Source organism: Conger conger, chromosome 1 (genome assembly GCF_963514075.1).
Source record: "Conger conger chromosome 1, fConCon1.1, whole genome shotgun sequence".
In the NCBI taxonomy this organism is placed as follows: Eukaryota; Metazoa; Chordata; class Actinopteri; order Anguilliformes; family Congridae; genus Conger; species Conger conger.
The window spans coordinates 82,921,469-82,941,987 of record NC_083760.1 but is presented as its reverse complement, the minus strand read 5'-3'; the positions used below and the strand labels follow the sequence as shown (position 1 = coordinate 82,941,987).

General features: G+C 39.8%; 1 protein-coding gene and 1 long non-coding RNA gene across 3 annotated transcripts; both read left to right on the top strand.

Moving 5' to 3' along the window:
* The first annotated feature begins 2,882 nt into the window (after positions 1–2,882).
* Positions 2,883–14,633, top strand: LOC133136955 (B-cell receptor CD22-like). The gene is made up of 11 exons (XM_061254891.1): positions 2,883–2,987; positions 3,436–3,783; positions 3,883–4,125; positions 5,775–6,056; positions 6,590–6,829; positions 7,857–8,123; positions 8,654–8,923; positions 9,829–10,098; positions 10,609–10,692; positions 11,079–11,157; positions 12,502–14,633. Exons 1-11 carry the CDS (start codon positions 2,945–2,947, stop codon positions 12,509–12,511), a joined length of 2,136 nt encoding a protein of 711 aa, XP_061110875.1. The 5' UTR covers positions 2,883–2,944; the 3' UTR covers positions 12,512–14,633.
* Positions 14,634–15,118: 485 nt separating this feature from the next.
* Positions 15,119–19,477, top strand: LOC133126886 (uncharacterized). Of its 2 annotated transcripts, XR_009708559.1 has the most exons (3): positions 15,119–16,097; positions 16,402–16,628; positions 18,588–19,477. It is a non-coding gene; the product is annotated as an uncharacterized LOC133126886 (long non-coding RNA). The 2 variants fall into 2 exon arrangements; XR_009708558.1 differs by having other exon boundaries at positions 15,119–16,628.
* The last annotated feature ends 1,042 nt before the right edge of the window (positions 19,478–20,519 follow it).

Below are 20,519 nucleotides of genomic sequence, written 5' to 3'. Positions count from 1 at the left end.
TCAAAGAAAATATTCAATAGTAATGGATCTGCTGCAATACATACTCACAGCTTACATTTAAGAAATAATATATATATATATATATATATATATATATATATATATATATATATATATATACAGTACTATAAAATAACACATTTGAGATTTCCAAATATTCATTTTCCAGAGATATTTTTGTATTTAATTTTAAAAAGTAACATGTTACTGTAAGCAATTGACTACTTTTTACATAAAAACTTGATCAAGGTTGTCTGAGATCAGAGGCAAGGAACCAACCAAAGTCTGCAGAGTTACTGTGGCAAGCTGATTGTCTTATAGAACTGCAGGACAGCGTTGGCTATCTAAGAGAAGTGACGCAGGTTTAACGCCAAAGGGTGGTCACAAAAAATATTGATTTGATTCAGTTTTTAACTATTCTGCCAAATTACTAAAATGTAGTGTGTAAGGGTAATTTTCTCAATTGATTCTTAATTGACAATGTGTGTTAACATAAAGACAATCACGTGAATACAAATAACCTTTCAGTGATAATCCTTATTACTATTAGACCACTTTCCGAATTAACTGCTTACTATGAGTCTTTCTCTGTCTCTCTCCAGCAGACAGACACCCTTTGACCTTAATGTCTCTGCTTCTCAGCTAGCACATTCTGGTCTTACAGCAAGGTCAACAAGGGGTATTCAGAAGACAAAATACTGAAAATGTTTGTGGCCAGCTTCATGTCTTTTTGTTTTGGTAAAACCCCCCCCCTTTGGGAAAAGTGTGTATAAGAGTCTTACTGTGTCTGATGCAAATCAGAAAGCCAGTAAGCTTTCTCACTTTCTGTCATTTCTTTGCAAATAAATACGAAAGTTAAAGAGAAGAATAGCTATTGTTGTGTATTTACTGGATCTGTTCCATCAGACGATGCTCACCTGTGAAATGTTAAAAAGGGCATTTTTCCCTAACAAGTTTAAAATGTATAGTACGTTTATTTAGGACCTTTCATTGAATTATTATGGAAAGAATCGTATCTGTACAGAATGTTCTACAGGGGCCTAAGACTTTTGCACAGTATTGTATATTTACACCTTTCCCATCATTTCATAACTTCACACACTAACTCCACATATAGACTCAATGAACACTTTATTAGGTATTTATTTGACTTATTTTTAGACTTTTGGTATTCTGCTGCCATAGCCTATCCACTTAGAGGTTTGATGTGTACTGTGTTCAGAGAATCTGTTCTGCATACCACTGTTGTACTGTGTGGTTATTTGCGTTACTGTCACCTTCCTGACAGCTTTGACCAGTCTGGCCTTTCTCCACGGACCTCTCTCATTATCAAGCCATTTTTGCCCACAGAACTGCTGCTCACTGGATGTTTTTTGCTTTTCACACCATTCTCTGCAAACCGAGGTAGTGTTATTTGTGAAAATCCCTGGAGATCAGCACTTTCTGAAATATTCAAACCACGCTGTCTAGCACCAACAATCATTCCCTGGTCATAGTCACTTAGATCACATTTCTTCTTTTAGTACTGGGCAATACCTACACATCACTTGCAGTTACTCATTAACAAGAGGGTGGCATCCTGTTGCTGATCAAAACTGCTGTATTATTTTATCTCCACAAAGACCTGGAGGATCTGGACAATACATCGACGAATGCTTCCACCGAATTTGAATTATGCCAAACACGCCGAAATCCAACAAAGTGTATCAACAACCGACACAGATGGTCTACCGGTATCTCTCAGCAACAACACAGAGATTAGTGATTTACTGTGCCCCATAAACTTCCGTCTGTCTTCATTCGATGCCAGATTATCCCTTATTGAAGAGATCCATACAGAGTTCCAAGGATTAAGCGAGAGCTTGGAATTCAGTCCCTTCTTTGGTAAGATGGCAAAAAAATAAACAATAAAATAAAAATAAGAATAGCTAAGAAGAACAGAATAAAGCTAGAGATTCATGGAGAAATGGTTAAACATGCTGTTCTTGGCAAATTACCCTATAGATGGACCACAGGTGAATGCAGTACATTTAATTTGCCTATAGATGGCGCAAATACTACAGTAAATCAATCAATCCTGTTCTCGGCCTAAATTTCTCATGTCTTTTTTCTAAGAGCTTTTATGAAGCTAAATTAAAGTGGTTTGGGAAGTGTTTTTGATATGGGGTTCCTGGACTTACGAGTGTTTACTACAGCTGATGCCTGTAATTCTCAGTAGCAAAGCAGTCACAGCTGTTTCGCTTTAGACATGTCACTGGAAGTATATTTTTACCCATTGCTATAGGATATCTCATATGAAGACAATGTTAATTCATCTAGAGATACTTAAAATGAACTGAAGCTTAAACTTGAACAACTACTGTGTGATGTTCAGATCTGTGAAAGAAACAAAGGTCTCCCTTGAATGGATTCATGCACTTATTTATGTGCAATATCTGGAATTATGCTTCCAAAAATAAGGGCTTTCCATTCATTATATACATTTTAAACAACACATAGCAACTTTTTTGTTGTTGCAAGACGATAGAACTGGGATCAAATCTGAAAACAAAGTGCATTTTCTGGCCAGAAATTACTGCTGTTCATTCCAGACAACGATCATTCCTTGTGGAGTTGATTGTCTGGCTCTCGGCTGACTGGACTGAGCTCTTAATCGAAGCCTGCACATTTAGGGGCTTTATCGGCACAGTAACTCACTGTGTGTTCTTGTGTAGCATCTGTTACAATGAGGATATATAGAGTACTCACTGTGAGCTCTTGAGTAGCATCTGTTAAAATATGGATATATACAGTACTTACCATGTGTTCTTGTGTAGCATCTGTTACAGTGAGGATATATAGGGTACTCGGTGTTATTTCCTGTTCTTCATGTCTACAGTGTGAATAAGTATAATCATGACCTGTATATTTGTATTTGTATGAACATTTTCAGTCTGGTCCAGCCATGCCCTTCAAAACATTTTTGGTAATCCTCCTCTATGTGTCAGGTAAATGGTTTATGTGTCTCCAAATATGTTTTCATTTTGGTTCCTTTCATTCTCACTGGCACAGGATGTGCAGTATGGTCTTTCGCTTTGAGCAGTGCAATTTCTCTTTTTCATCAGAAAAGAGAGAAATAGAAAAAGAATGGGTAAAAAGAGAGAATTAAGATAAGATGAAATTCCTCGTCACACCTAGCTTTGAAACTGCAACAGAGGCATGATGGAAATATCTCTGGTTTTACAGAATGATCAGAGCTGTTTACTGTATGCAATTATTGGATTTTTGGAGAAAAAGTTAGTTCCAGTTGTAAATACAGCTCATGCTTATGAATTGAATCCCTGGGCTGTAATGTTGTCTATACTCCTGTATGTATGTGCATTTCTGAGCAGCGTGTGTGTGTGTGTGTGTGTGTGTGTGTGTGTGTGTGTGTGTGTGTGTGTGTGTGTTTTTCAGGTGTTTTGGGCCAAAATGGATGGGGAGTGACTTACACCCCTGAGACAATCTGTGGCTTAAAGGGGTCTTCAGTAGACATGCACTGCAGTTACTTATATCCCAAATCTCACACAGTGCAGAAAACATTCTGGTTCATTCACCAGAACCCTACACAGGAGCCTAAGGACCTGTCCCTGGATCCAGAGTACTCTGACCGTGTGGAGTACCGTGGGAATCGTAACAATGACTGCACTTTCAGAATAAAACAACTGAGAGAAAGTGATTCAAAAACATATCAATTCAGATTCCTCACCTACAATGCTGATGGAAAATATTCTGGCAAACCTGGTGTCACATTGGATGTTACAGGTAACCAGTTTATGCCATAACCATAATTTTTCTCCCATAACTATACTGGAAGATTGAGGAAGCGAGAGATGCCTGTTTACAGTATTCATTTGTTTGCAGCTCTACAGGTGATAATGTATCCTGACACAGTAACAGAGGGACAGAGTGTAACACTGACCTGTAGCACCACCTGCACTCTGACTGGCCGCCCAGCCTTCACCTGGTACAGGGACGGATCTCCTCTGTCCTTCACCACCCAGACACACCAGCTCACAGCCAGCAGTGAAGATGGAGGCAGATACTCCTGTGTTGTAAAAGGCTATGGGCATCTCCCCTCACCTGCAGTGGCTCTTACTGTGAACTGTGAGTAGAATACTTGTGTGTTTCACAGTATTGTTGATGTTGCCATCACTGTACAGTAGATTACAATTTTCAAAATCCTACAGGTACTAAAGATGTCAGCCTTAATGAACAGACAACAGATTTGTGCAGATTACATTGCCTCTAAATGTACAGGTCTAAATTAGACACGAAGGTATACTGACATGAATCAGTATCTGAAAACATTAAATATTTGTCAAGTTTACACTGTACACTAAATTTACAGCATATACAGTACTGTACAAAAGTTTTAGGCATGTGTGAAAAAATGCTGTAAAGTAAGAATGCTCAATCAAAAAAAAAGAAATCTCAATCAAATCAATATTTGGTGTGACCACCCTTCACCTTCAAAGCAGCATCAATTCTTCTCGGTACACTTGCACAAAGTCAAACAGGAGCTAATGATCATCAATTTATTATGTAGGTTGAAACACAATCATTAACTGAAACAGAATCAGCTGTGTAGGAGGGTTAAAACTGAATGAGGAACAGCCAAACTCTGCTTCCAAGGTGAGGTTGCTGAAGACAGTTTAATGTCAGAAGTCATACACAATGGCAAGACTGAGCACAGCAACAAGACACAAGGTAGTTATACTGCATCAGCAAGGTCTCTCCCAGGCAGAAATTTCAAGGCAGAGGGATTTCCACATGTGCTGTCAAAGGTCTGTTGAAGAAGCACAAAGAAACGGGCAACGTTGAGGACCGTAAACGCAGTGGTCGGCCAAGGAAACTTATTGCAGCAGATGAAAGACACATCATGCTTACTTCCCTTCGCAATCGGAAGATGTCCAGCAGTGCCATCAGCTCAGAATTGGCAGAAACCAGTGGGACCCAGGTACACCCATCTACTGTGTGGAGAAGTCTGATCAGAAGTGGTCTTCATGGAAGAATTGCAGCCATAAAGCCATACCTCTGACGTGGAAACCAGGCCAAGCGACTCAAGTATGCACGAAAACACAGGAACCTGGGTGCAGAGAAATGGCAGCAGGTTCCTTGGACTGATGAGTCAAAATGTTAAATATTTGGCTGTAGCAGAAGGCAGAAGGTCTCCTCAATGCTGAGACGTACTGGCAGATACTGGCAATACCATCAGGGAGGCTGCTGATTGGCCCCAAATATATTCTGCAGCAGGACAACGACCCCAAACATACAGCCAATGTCATTAAGAACTATCATCATCGTAAAGAAGAACAAGGAGTGCTGGAAGTGATGGTATGGCCCCCACAGAGCTCTGATCTCAACATCATCGAGTCTGTCTGGGATTACACGAAGAGACAGCAGCATTTGAGGCTGCCTAAATCCACAGAAGAACTGTGGCTAGTTCTCCAAGATGTTTGGAACAAACTACCTGCCAAATTCCTTCAAAAACTGTGTGCAAGTATACCTAGAAGAATTAATGCTGTTTTAGGTGGGGTTACACGAAATATATAAAGATTTTTCTTCCGTTCATTCACTTCTTCTGTTTGTGCATTTTGTTAATTGATCAAAATAAACTTAACATTTCTATTTTTGAAAGCGTTCTTATTTTACAGAATTTTTTCACTCCTCTCTAAAACCTTTGCACAGTACTATGCAGTTCAGAGTAAATATTTGCCTGATGCAAGTTTGCAAACCAATGTTCCCTCTTCCAGATCGTCCTAACATTGTCCTCACTGTATCAGCGAGCCCCTCTGCTGAAATAGAGGAGGGCAGTTCAGTGACTCTGACCTGCAGCAGCGATGCCAACCTACGATTGTACAGTTGGAAGTGGTATAGGACTGGAATATCTGTGGCATATCCTACATGGAAATCTTCAACACGATCCTACACAATTGAAAATTTCAAAACCTGGGAGGCTGGAGAGTACTACTGTGAGGCGTGGCATGGATATCGGACTAAAGTTATATCTCCTCATGTACATCTCAAATTGCTGTGTGAGTAATTCGCTTCTGTCATTTAGAATGGTATGGATGGGCAGCATCTTCAGTGAAAGCAGCTAATGCATCTATTTCTGTTTGTGAAGCTAAATGAGGTGGCACATACAGTGGTATGATAGTGCTCTCTCCACAGACCTCTGATCTCTGTTTTACCAGCCTGTATACCTCCATTCCCTTCATAGTTGCATACTGTAGGTACTCAGAGTAATATTTCAATATGTAATGAATGCTAAAATAAATCATGTAGCCATTTTCATGACTATACCTGTGACTTTATTGTGTTTAATATTGCTGATACATTATACATAATAATATTAATTATAAATAACTACATAAATGACTGTTTTACTTTTCATAAAATAACAAAACCAATATTTATCAGACCCATTCCTCTTTTTCTGCTCATGTCACCTTTTGTTTTTGCTCTTATTTATTGAACAAAACACAAACCTGGTTTTCACTTTGCTGGATATTCCACTGCAGTACTCAAGTGTGTTGAGTACATTTTTTTGGGCTTTTTATCCGCTCAGGTTTGAAGTTTAAAATAACGCCCGACTCAGTGACAGAGGGAGAAATGGTGACACTGACCTGTGAAAACAACTGCCCTTACAGTTACGGAAGCAGCATTGACTTCCGCAAAAACGGACAACGTCTATCTAACCATAACCCAAACAAGTTCAGAGCCAGGAGTGAACATGCAGGAAACTACTCCTGTGGTCAAAGCAATAATCTGCATTTCTCTTCCAATGTGGTGTTTCTCCGAGTGCAATGTGAGTACATAAGGTCAGACTCTTAGATTTAAATTATTTTACTTCTTTTTCTTTTTCTTAACCATTGTGTAGTCTTAACATCCTGTATACTCCCCTTGTCCGAAGGGTGAAAAATGACCTGCCTTCAATAAACCCCTAAAATGAAGCAGCTTACTATTTTGCATGAAGAAACAACCTGTCACTCATCACAAACTTTGTCATCAAATTTCAAGTTGAAAAAATATATTTTAGGGGGTTTTCTCTGCGACTAAACATAATGGCAGGTCATTTTTTACCCTTAAGACAACTCAAGGATTAAAAACAAACAAAAAATATTGAGGGTAGTTTTTCTTTTTATACTATTTTTGAAAACGAGAAGGGAGATATTGCATATTTAGAAACATAAACTGGGGCCGTTGCCACATAATCAAGTATATTTACATATTAGTATCACATTGGAAACATCTGCTGTAAATAGTAAATTGATTACCAAATTGGGCAGTGTCAAAATGAACAGCTGAAAGCAACAGGATATGATACGCACTTCCTGAAGAAAACATGAATCAAATGAATAATGAGGCATACTTTGGAGACTAAATAAGTACATCAATGAATGAATGATCTGCAATGCAGCAACATTATGAGAAGCCATAAGGAGGAGGAACGTGGGGCATCATTTCTTCATTCTGTATGCTCAGCTTGGAGTTATGTCCAATGTCTATCATACTGTATTGTATCTCCACCAGTCACTGACAGAGGCACTGTAAACAAACACATTTGGCCAAGTGTTATGATGTGTAGCACATTTGTGACTGTGTGTGTGCATGCACGTGTGCATCCATGCATGTATGTATGTATGCGTGTGTGTGACAGTGAATTACCATAGCAATACCTAAAATCCTAATGGCGAACATGTCTTCATTTCTGTACTTTAACCCTGAGATGCTGGGGAAACTGAGGTTATGAACACACTGAGGGTTTTCTTTAACTGAATTGAGTAAGTGTGACATTTATATAAAACTGCAGCAACTATTATTTTCTCTTTCAGATCCTCCTCAGGGCACCACAGTGTCAGTCTCTGGTGAAATAGTGGAGGGCAGTTCAGTGACTCTGACCTGCAGCAGCGATGCCAACCCACCAGTGAACAGATACACCTGGTTGAAGGGGAATAGAACTGTATCCTCAGAGACAGGAGGACCAGAGGCGCGCTACACCATTAAATACATCACACAGCAGGATGCTGGAGAGTACTACTGTGAGGCAGGGAATTGGATTGAGACACACAGATCTCCTCCAAAATTTCTCGATGTGCAGTGTGAGTATATCAGTGTAGTCTATCTCAGCTTCAGAGAGAAGTCAGTCATCTCTTTTGTGTCTGTGGGTTCACAACATTAAAACACTGACTAATCCAGTCAAACTGGATAATGGAGGAGAAAGTGTGTGAAGATGTCAGGGCATTCATATGCAATGATGAGTAAGCCAGATCATACAGTCATACATTATCTTAATTATTACATTTGTAGTCATGAGTTTGCACAGGGCAGACACACCTACCACATGTAGGAGTTGATGTATATTAAAACTAATGTGATTTTAATGAACAAAGCAAACAGGGTTGTTTGTTTCTTTTTCTGTTTGAACATTCTGTGTTCATCAGCATAGAAGCCTGAAACATGGTAAAATTGTAACTCCCCATGCTAAAAAAGTCCTTTTATCAAAATACTGCCAATCTCTGTTTTTTTTGTTTTTTTTACCAAGAACCAGGAACAGTAAATGGCTGTGCAGCTGTTTGAGATAAAACGCAGTGACTGAAGATGTAGTTGGATTTTTTTCTATTGATTATAGATTCTCCCAAGAACACCTCAGTATCAGTGAGTCCCTCTGGTGAAATAGTGGAGGGCAGTTCAGTGACTCTGACCTGCAGCAGCGATGCCAACCCACCAGTGCAGAACTACACCTGGTTTAAGAAGAATGAAACTAGAGTCTGGCAGGCAGGATCAGGACAGAGTCTGAACTTTCCTTATCTTCAATCCTGGAACAGTGGATGGTACTACTGTGTGTCAGAGAACAGGCATGGAGCTAAGAACTCCACTGCTGTGACTCTGAAGGTTTACTGTAAGTATTTTATTTTATCTAAGATATCCTTATTAGATACAATTATCCAGAGGACCCAGGGAACATTAAGAGAACATGTATGTGGCACATTTAACAGTAAAGTGCTTCATAAAATTGCTTGAAGTGGTTATTGATATCTTTAGGTGAAGTCAGGGGCACCCCAGAATTAGACTTAATTCTTATGGACTGGCCGATCATTCTCTAATTTACGTAGTTGTCTAGCTAGCAACTTGTGAGGCTTATCACCAAATTCAAAGTATTTCTGTTTTACATACATTAACGTTGTTGAAAGCCTTTGTGATATAGTCTGGTGGTACTGGAATCTGAGTTTAAGTATTCCCTTATGCAAGTCGAGAGAAGGTGATTCAGCATTTTCACAGTCAAGCTGGTGGATTTCCTGTTCTAAGTTTAGTAAAGTTATTCTGTTCTGCTTATTTCTTTGCCCTTTAAATGAGATGACACATCCCCTCAAGTATGCTGGTATTTGGCATTTAGGATATGGGGCATCAGTTTCATATCGACCAGGATTAGCGTATCGACTTCTAACTCATTTCTAAGGAGAAAACTGAATGCTTTTCCAGACTAAAAGCAATTCAGTCCTCCAACAAACTCTCTATCTTTCTACCTCTATGGTTTTAATGAACATAGCAAATAGGGTTGTTTGTTTCTTTTTCTGTTTTAACATTCTGTTTTAACATACACTTTTCAGCATAGAGGTCTGAAACATGGTACAATTGTAACTCCCCATGCTGAAAAAATCATTTTATCAAAATACTGGTGTTATGTTTGAAATCCTGCCAATCTATGTTTTTTACCAAGGACCAGGAACAGTAAATGGCTGTGTAGCTTTTTGAGATACAACGCAGTGACTGAAAATGTAGGTGGAATTATTCTATTGATTACAGATTCTCCCAAGAACACCTCAGTATCAGTGAGTCCCTCTGGTGAAATAGTGGAGGGCAGTTCAGTGACTCTGACCTGCAGCAGCGATGCCAACCCACCAGTGCAGAACTACACCTGGTTTAAGAAGAATGAAACTGGAGTCTGGCAGGCCGGATCAGGACAGAGTCTGAACTTTTCTAACTTTAGATCCTGGAACAGTGGACAGTACTACTGTGTGTCAGGGAACGAACTTGGAGGTCAGAACGCTACTGCGCTACTGGCCACAGTGCAAGGTAAGGCCAGAATTCAGAATGTTTTCATTGATCTCCAGATTCCGTGAAGCAGTTACCTTGTAAGTTGTGAATTCCTGACTATGTGTTTGAATGGCAGTAAGCATGCCAAAAACTATGCAAGCTGGATACTAGCACTCAATAAAATAAAATGACAAAAGACGAAAAGGAAAATGATCAGATTAAAATGCAGTTAAATGTAAAAGTATTGTGACTATGTTACATGAGGGCTGTGATTCCAACATGGATCACACAATATGGATGTGATGAGTGACAGGTTGTTTCTTCATGCTTTATTTTTAGGGTTTAGTGAGGGCGGGTAATTTTTTACCCTTAGGACAAGGGGAGTATACAGAATGTATAGGGGTTAAAATCCAAGGGTTAAAATCCAATGTGCAGGAGAACAGAGCAAACACAAATTGTGTCGCATTCCCCATACTTTTAAATTGAAATTTCATAAATGTATTCACATGGAGTTAACATGAACTTTTTATCAACAAACTTTATGTCTAGAACCATCGTGGCACAGTGTACAGACCTTCTGCCTGGCACAGAGCACACACAGAGCTCATACTTCCAAGGCAGTCAATATGGAAGGTGAGTAACAAGCGATGTACAGTAATATGTCTGTTATTTTTAACAAGGGTGATTGTGTCTGCTTGAGTGTCTGCAATAAACAACCTGCATATCTGATCTTATGATGGTAGTCATAGCAGGGGCGGAAAATGTAGCTTCCAAAAGTAAAAGTCCTTTCAGTATTTTGTTGCTAAAAATTTGCTTATTAGCATAATTCAGTTTTATGAAATGTTGACTTTAGTGTGCTACACAACACTTAATATTTTTTTGTCTTTTTTAAGTTTTTACAAACCAACTATATTATGAGCAAGCAACTTATTTGGCTATGTAACTAGCTGACTATATAACTGAATTGTAGTTGTCTCCTACGCATGAATTAAAATGCTATGTCTGTTTATTTCCAACAGGGGATTGGACAGAACTTGTGTGTGCAGTTGTTGGAAGCATAGTGACGCTTGCACTCATTTCTGTTATTGTGTGGACGAAGTAAGTGTTCACAATGCGAAAACGTCTGGAAATCAATCACTCAGAAGACGTTTAATTAAAAGTTCTCATTAAACAGAGAGATTTGTAGTGATTCTACAGATTCACTTTTAAATTCAGAGGAGTAGGTAGGAATGTTACAGCAAGATGCCATCTTTAATATTTGTTACTCACCCCGCCTCCCCCCTTTTATAGTCCACAATTTGTTAAAATGATCATTATAATTCCAATCCTGGTACACCGGTTCTTCAAGTGATTCTGTAATGTATAACTGTGATGTATGGTCAAAAGAACCAGGTTGGACCAGGATACTTAGATTAACAGCTGTACCTTTGGTAAAGTGCCATGGGAACTTTGCTGATAGTAAATCAGGACATCATTTTACCATCTCAGCTGAAGAGCAGCACTTTCACAGTGCCCGCCCTGATGAAGGTACGCTGGATTTAATCAGGTTCAGATAGAAGAGTGCCCTCTACTGGTCCACCAACACACCTTCAAGCAGCAGCCATTTTCTCTCAAAGTAGCACATACTGTGCCATGAAAAAGTATTTGACACCTTCCTCTGTTATTCCTCTGAATATTTGTCACACTGAATGCTTTCAAATCTTTAGACAAACTGTAATATGAGAGAAAAAAGGGAACCTTTTAAACAGAAAACACACTGCTGCTGCACACACACTCCTATAAAACTGTTACACACTTACAGTATATAACACTGCTACACCCACTCCTATAAGACCATTACACACTTACAGTATATAACCCTGCTACACACACTCCTATAACACCGTTACACACAGTATATAACCCTGCTACACACACACTCCTATAACACGGTTACACACTTACATTATACTATAACACCATTACTGCACATGCTTTCAGTATATAAGCCTGCTACACACACTCCTATAACACCGTTACGCAAAGTACATAACCCTGCTACACTCACACTTCTATAACACCGTTATGCACAGTATATAACCCAGCTACACACACACACACACTCCTATAACACTGTTACACACAGTACATAACCCAGCTACACACTTCTACTACACTGCTACTACAGCGGCTTCCCCGAACCCCTGCCTCTGCCAATTTTGTGAGAGAGCTGCCAGGGGGAACAAGAGAGAGAGGTGCCAGGACAGAAGAACCAGCACCACTCGCCACGGATGTGAGAAATACATCTGCAAGGAGCACACTCAAACAATCACATAGTGACTCATGCATGTGAACACACACACACACACACACACATACACACACACACGTGCACACAAACCATCTTGTTCCGGTTCAATGTTCAATTTGAATATCGACCTTTTGACCTTTTTTCTAATATAGATCTCATTAGACCCAGCTCCTGGTCCATTATACCCAGCTCCTGGTCCAAGCGATGGTTCTGTCCCGCCTGGACTACTGCAATTCCCTCTTGGCTGGCCTCCCAGCATCTGCCATCAGACCCCTTCAACTCATCCAGAATGCAGCAGCTCGTCTGGTCTTCAACCTTCCCAAATACTCACACGTCACCCCCCTGCTTACTTCCCTCCACTGGCTGCCTGTCATGGCTCGCATCAAATTCAAAACATTGGTGCTAGCCTTCCAAGCAGTTAAGGGGTCTTCCCCAGCTTATCTAAAAAAAATCATCAGACCCTACACCCCTGCCAGACCTCTTTGTTCAGCCTCCACAGGCCGCTTGGCACCTCCCCCTCTCCGAACCTCCACATCACGCTCACGACTACTGTCTGTTCTGGCTCCACGGTGGTGGAACGAACTCCCCGTTGAGGTCAGAACTGTAGAAACTCTCCCCACCTTCAAGCGCAAGCTGAAGACACACCTCTTCAAGCAGCACCTCTCCCCATCCCTCCCTACCTCCCTGTGAACCTTAATTGTTGTCTCTGTGACTTGCTTTTGTAGCATGGTTAGCTCAGCTAGTTCGCTAGTAAGCACGGATGTGCAGTGAAAGCGAAGGCTGGTAGCAGGTTATCGCTACAACATTCCCCGATGACGTAACCCTCAAATTCAAAAGAACGTTGTTGCCCTTGGCTAGAGGCGAGTTCGTCTTTAGCTGACTGGTAACGCGTTCGTTCTACAAATATTTGGACAAGTGAGAGGCCGGGGTTCAAATCCCACCTCGGACTCAGGCAATTTCTCACCTGTTATATTGGTGCCGTGACCCGGATCTGTTGCAAGGGTGGGAGTAAAAAAATAAATAAAAAATGGTTGCTGCAGAGTTTCACATGGAGAAGGAAGTCAAAGGGGGGTGAGTGTAGCATGGTTAGCTCAGCTAGTTCGCTAGTAAGCACGGATGTGCAGTGAAAGCGAAGGCTGGTAGCAGGTTATCGCTACAACATTCCCCGATGACGTAACCCTCGAATTCAAAAGAACGTTGTTGCCCTTGGCTCAAGGGGAGTTCGTCTTTAGCTGACTGGTAACGCGTTCGTTCTAGAAATATTTGGCCAAGTGAGAGGCCGGGGTTCAAATCCCACCTCGGACTCAGGCAATTTCTCACCTGTTACACTTTGTGTATCGGAATTTTTAGTTGGCTAGGTAAGCAGTGTTTGGATAGTTAACTTTGGTCACTTTTGCTCTGTTTGTTTGTTTCTTTGTTCTCAAAAAAAAAAAAGAAAAAAAAAGGGCCCTCGTCCTTATCTTTGTTGTACAGGTAGCAGTTGAAATTGTACTTCCCTCTAGGGTCTTTCAGCGAACTTATCCCTGGTTATGGGTATGCACTTTGTTGTACGTCGCTCTGGATAAGAGCGTCTGCCAAATGCCAATAATGTAATGTAATGTAGATCTATATGGGTCAATTTTGACGCGTAGCACCACAGATGTCATATAACAATATTGGATGATAATCATTGTTTACGTGAGTGTTTTGGGCAAAGATAAATCATGGGTCAAATTTGACCCGCTAACAAAAAAGGTGTGGGCAACTTTCTAACACGTTAAGAAGGTTAAAGTAAGCATATGCCAATGACCCAAAAGAAGAAACACAGATTGAATTATGAAAATTCAATTTCAACTTAATCGAATACTAAATAAATAAAATAAAATAAAATCATGAGACAAAGACTCCGACAAGACCACTTCGAACAAAACAGTAAATCAGGCTAATATTTGGCTAACCAACTAAAGCAAAATTAAGAAAAATTATACCTCAGGAATCAAGCCTAGTTCAGCAGACACCAATTCCTCCTTGAATAAAATAAACCTACCACAACTATGCAAAGAATATGTACAAGTACTGAACGAACCATGAACACAAACTGAATTCCAGAACCTTTTTAGCCTAGCCTAATTATTAGCAACGGTTAACGAGCAGATAACTAGAGTGGCTGTAATTCTCAGTTGCAATGCAACTGGAAGTATATTTTTTACCCACTGCTTTATGATATCTCATATAAAGACAATATTTATTTATCTACAGATACTTAAAATGAACTGAAACTTAAAATTGAAGAACAACTGTGTGATTTTCAGATCTGTGAATGAAACAAATGTCTCCCTTGAATGGATTTATGGACTTATTTATGTGCAATATCTGGAATTATGCTTCTAAAAATAAGTGCTATTCCATTCATTATATACATTTTAAACAACATATAGCAACTGTTTTCATTGAAATTCATATAATCTCCATATCAGCAAGAGGTAATGAGAACTGACGATTACCCAGCTGTGAAGGCGTACATATGCAAAGCAAAGTTTAATTTCTTCAGCCATCCGTGAAATGCCAAAAATAAGCATGACTTGAAAAAGGAGAAGTTTGTCAGATTTTCAAGACTCATGATTCATTAGAAAACCACTGAGCCCAGATCCACACTCTCAGCAAGTAAGTGTTTTAACTTATTTAACTTATTTGAATTATGTTCCAATATAATTGCGGATGGGTGGCACGGATGGTGCAGTGGGTAGCACTGCCGCCTCACAGCAAGGAGGTCCTGGGTTCAAATCCCAGTCAGCCAGGGCCTCTCTGTGCGGAGTTTGCATGTTCTCCCCATGTTTGCGTGGATTTCCTCTGGGTACTCCGGTTTCCTCCCACAGTCCAAAGACATGCAGGTTAGGCTGGAGGGTCTAAATTGCCTGTAGGTTTGAGTGTGTGTGTGCCCTGCAATGGACTGGCGACTTGTCCAGGGTGTATTCCTGCCTTTTGCCCAATGTATGCTGGGATAGGCTCCAGCCAACCCTACGACCCTGTTCAGGATAAGCAGGTTAGGATAATGAATGAATGTAATCATTTGTAATATATGATATATATTTGCATAATGATAATATTCAATTTTTTTTCTTCATGGCATGCATGGGTATCTCTTACATACTTTATCATTTCTCTGACTTTGTTCAGGAGGTCAGATTGTGGCTGTGGCTGCAGCTGTGGGAGTCAGTGCCATTGTGGCTCTTGTGTTTCTTGGTGTTGTCTGGGTGAGGTACGTGACTGGAAATGTGTCACTGTTCGCAGTCCACAGGCTAAAACTAGCATATTTCTGTAGAATGGTGTTGTCATATGCTAATTACATTGCTTCATGCTGATGCCATAGTCCCCCTCTGTTGTCTGATTAGTGCTTGTCTCATCAGTCTGATTATTGCTTGTCTCATCAGTCATTTGGGATTATTGTACTGTCAACCTTAAATGTGCAGGCTCATTTCCTGTGATGGAATGACATTTGAACAATAAAAAATACTGGCGGCAAATACTTGGCAATACACATCATTCAAACAAATGCAAGATGCTACTTGCAACAGAAGGTTTTGTCTCAGTGTTTCTCTGAAGTTGTTTTCTCCAGATAGTTTTGCTCTGCAGATAGATCCAGATAGTTTTGCTCTGCAGATAGGTCCAGATAGTTTTGCTCTGCTGATGGATTCATCTTCCTACTTTTAAATTAAGCAAGAGAAGAAAATCAACAAATGAGACAGTGCACACAGAAGGGGACAGGGAGGTAAGTCAATCAAAAGACATATTTCAGACATAATATATATTACATGAGGCCTGCTCCATCAAAACCACTCCTATTGGCCCCAAAGCATATTTTCATTTCTACACAAGATATCAAGGGAGCCCTGTCCCATTTCATTTTGAATGGCACCAAACCCTTTAAAACTATATTTCTACGCTGAACATTTGATATTAAGATATACAGACCATGACAGCAAAGACATGTAGCTATGAATGCGGCTAATGTGGTTGTTTGTGACTGGTGAACGGTGACAATCCTTCACCTGCCTCTTTCTTCTGCCCTGTAGGGGAATAAAGGCCCCATTTATAGCAACGTCTCAGGGACGCCAATGAGTCACACTGAAACCCTGGGTACAGACAGAGGAAACGGTGAAGTTCCCCTCTACTCCTCTGTACAACCTGCTAACACACACAACCAAGAAGAGCTTCTATTCTCCACTGTGTGCTGCCCTCAGAGTGAGGATGAGGTTCAGTATGCCAGCGTCCAGTTCCTCCCCTCCGGTGCTGGCCCCAGGTGAGAATAACCCACCACTACACCACCTGTGCTGTCTGTCGCTGTGTCCGCCCTTCTGTTGCTGCATATCTCTCCAGCAGATTTTTATCACAGACAGCTCTCTGACTGGAGCCTATGAGAGGCTTCTTCAGAGTCAGCAGGAGAAGGAGCCTCACTGGATAGACCAGAGGGTCTCAGTGGGGGAAACCTGAGATGGCTGTCCCCTGGAAAAGAAAAAAACTCAAACAAGTTTTGGGATTCCAACCATAGTACATGCACATCTGTTATACTTACATCAGCATGTACAAAAAATAAATGGTACAAAAGCAAATGACATCTGTAATATAATAATGTAGGGCTTAAAGTTTTTCTTGCTTTAAGCCACGGTAAAGTAATCTGGAATTTGGGCGACATTGGCTCAGAAGCTAGGAGCGGTCGTCTGGCAGTCGGAGGGTTGCCGGTTCGATCCTTTCCTGGGTGTGTCAAAGTGTCCCTGAGCAAGACACCTAACCTGCAATTGCTCCTGAAGAGCTGGTTGGTGCCTTGCATGGCAGCCAATCACCGTTGGTGTGTGAATGGGTGAATGTGTGGCCGGCCTGTAACGTAATGGTTAAGGCGCATGACTGGGACCCCCAAGGTTGGTGGTTTGAATCCCAGTGTAGCCACAATAAGATCCACACAGCCGTTGGGACCTTAACCCTGCATTGGTCCAGGGTGGATTGTCCTCTGCTTAGTCTAATCAACTGTACACCACTCTGGATAAGAGCATCTGCCAAATGCCAATAATGTAATGTAAATGTAATAAATGAGAAGCATCAATTGTAAAGCTCTTTGGATGAAGGTGCTATATAAACCATTTAATACAAATCTGTAACACCTGGTCATGTAAGCATTTACAAAATACTGGAAATGAATGACAAAATAGTATCTCAGAGACTCCAGAAAATCTGAGTCCATCTGTTACAGCTCATCACCTCAAGCACAGAAGAAAATATTAACCTTCTAAGCCCTGGCAATTCTATTATGTCCCCTGTAGTGAACATGCGTCTCTGCTCTTAATGGCAAGAGCCATATCTCCTGTGTGATGCTCACGTGGTGATCAGACAGCAGAACTCAAAGAAACAGTTTAAAGCCTTTTAGTTTTCCAAAAATGGAACAAAAGTACAGCCCAAACCTCTGAAGGAAAATAAGGGACAAAATTATTGAAATGAACTCTCCCATGCAGCAGTTCACACCACTCAGCTTCCAACCCAATTTGACTAGTATGAGCTGAATACAAGAAATACATTATTTTTTGTTCAAATCAATGCATTTTGTCATAAACCTTTGTCAGCATGGCAAAATGTACTGGGTAAAGGACAATACTTATCCATAACAGGCAAACACATCCAAAATCACATGTATATGAAAAGGGTAAGAAGTCAAGAACCAAAGGCTCTTCCTATGTATACTTTTTAAAAGTGAACCATAAATATCGCAACCCAGGTAATTAGCCGCAAGTTAGCTGAATGAGCTGAATTATCTCGGAATTTGCATTACATTGTGGGATTGAAAGGCCTAATTTAATTGAGCTTTTTTCTCTAGTTCCTGAAAAAACACACACTCATCTGTACAAAGTTGTTCAATATTTATAATATTTACAGGTGACATGATTTGATAATTATTGTAATTGTTGAAAGCCAGATGGCAGTTTTAGATATTTTTATTGTTGTTGTTGCACACTTTTTGGTACTGCAAACGGTATTGCAAGATTTGGCTTGTTTGTTTGAGAACATTCATATTTTGGTTGTTTGTTTGATGCTGTCCAAAGTTCAAATATATAAAATATTTGTCTGAGGCAGAATTCCTGAGGGTACTTCTGTAGCTGAACTTCATCTAGCAAGTTGTGCCTGAGGAGACAACGGGCCAGCGTTGTCTTGATTAAATATGATTCTGTCTGTGACTTTAATAGAGTCTAAATCAGCTGCTTCCTCCTTGCAGGCCACCAGCATCGACAGTGACGGAAGACTGCGTTCTCTACAGCACAGTTCGAAAACATCAAACATGAAAATAAAGCGTCCACATCTCTCATTTCACAAACCTTGGGCCGACGCTGATTATGCAGTGTGCAAACAGTATCTCTTTGAATGTGCAAGCATTTCCTGTGTTTTAATAAGCAAATATTCTGTCTGGATAGCAATCATTAAGCATCAACATCCTTCGCTTGGAATCAACCAAACATGTACCTGATGACATGATGTACCTTATGACTAAAATAATTGATTATAAGATTGAAAAAGATTTTTAAATTTTTAAATTTTTTATTTATTAGTTTATTTGTCAGGGACAATGCAGAGATAATTCTAACAGGTTACAATAGCATGACACAGATGTGTTGCATCTAGTATTTCTAGCCAAGGCTAATTAGCAATCCCTGTTCTTTTTTTAAGCTTTTCTTCTTAAAAATAGTCATTACATATCATCATTACCAAAAGTACATTAGTCAAAGTGAGCACATAGTAAATAGTGACATTGCAGGTGAATGCAGGTGATTCAGGATTTGCTGAGCAGACATACTATCTGAGTGACATATAAGGGAAGAAACCGCTCCAGTCGTCACACTGGAGATCAGACTCAGACTCTTTCAGGGACTGTTTACCTCTCTACTATCCCCTTTTCCCCCAATTTGCTCATGAACTTATGAACTCAGGTCACATGACGGTGGTTATTGGGTGTTTAAAGGTATACTCAAAATGGATCGTTCCTTTGAAATTCTTTCAACAGTATATGTGTTGTATGTCTATATATTGTACACAAAGTGTTATAAAGATGCCATTTTATTTATTCAAGTTCAAGAGTGGTGATCCCCTAATAAACCCCTGACCACAGTATTGCTTAGCTAAATGTAACGTGTTGCATCTAAGACATTCAGTGGATTGCAAAGCTTTTTATTTGTACATTTAACCTAGCTATTGTTTTTTAACCTATGATATGATAACCTTCATTATCTCAAAGACAATATTCAATAGTAATGGATCTGCTTCAATACATACTCACAGCTTACATTGAAGAAATAAAAGAAAATGAAAATAAATATATATACAGTACTATGCATAAGTCTTAGGCACCCTAGACTTATATATATGTTTATTTTTTTTGGGTGTGTTAGTAAAAAAAGAACACATTTGAGATTTCCAAACATTAATATTCCTATATATTAAATTTTACAGAGACATTTTTGTATTTAATTTTAAAAAGTAACACATTACTGTAAGCAATTGACTACTTTTTACATAAAAACTTGATGAAGGCTGTCTGAGATCAGAAGCAAGGAACCAACCAAAGTCTGCAGAGTTGTTGTGGCCAGCTGATTGTCTTCTAGAACTGCGTTGGCTATCTAAGTGAAGTGATGCAGGTTCAACGCCGAAGGGTGGTCACAAAAAATATTGATTTGATTCAGTTTTTAACTATTCTGCCAAATTATTCAAATGTAGAGTAAAATGTATAGTACGTGTATTTATGACCTTTCATTGAATTATTTTTGAAAGAATCATATCTGTACAGAATGTTATACAGGTGCCTAAGACTTTTGCACAATATTGTATATTTACGCCTTTCCTATCATTTCATACGTTCACAGACTAACCACATACAGACTCAATGAACACTTTATTAGGTATTTATTTGAATTATTTTTAGACTTATTAGTTTTCTGCTGCCATAGCCTATCCACTTAGAGGTTTGATGTGTAGTGTGGTCAGAGATGCTGTTCTGCATACCACTGTTGTAATGTGTGGTTATTTGCGTTACTGTCACCTTCCTGTGAGCTTGGACCAGTCTGGCCTTTCTCCACGGACCTCTCTCATTATCAAGCTGTTTTTGCCCGCAGAACTGCTGCTCACTGGATGTTTTTACTGGATGTTAAACTAGACA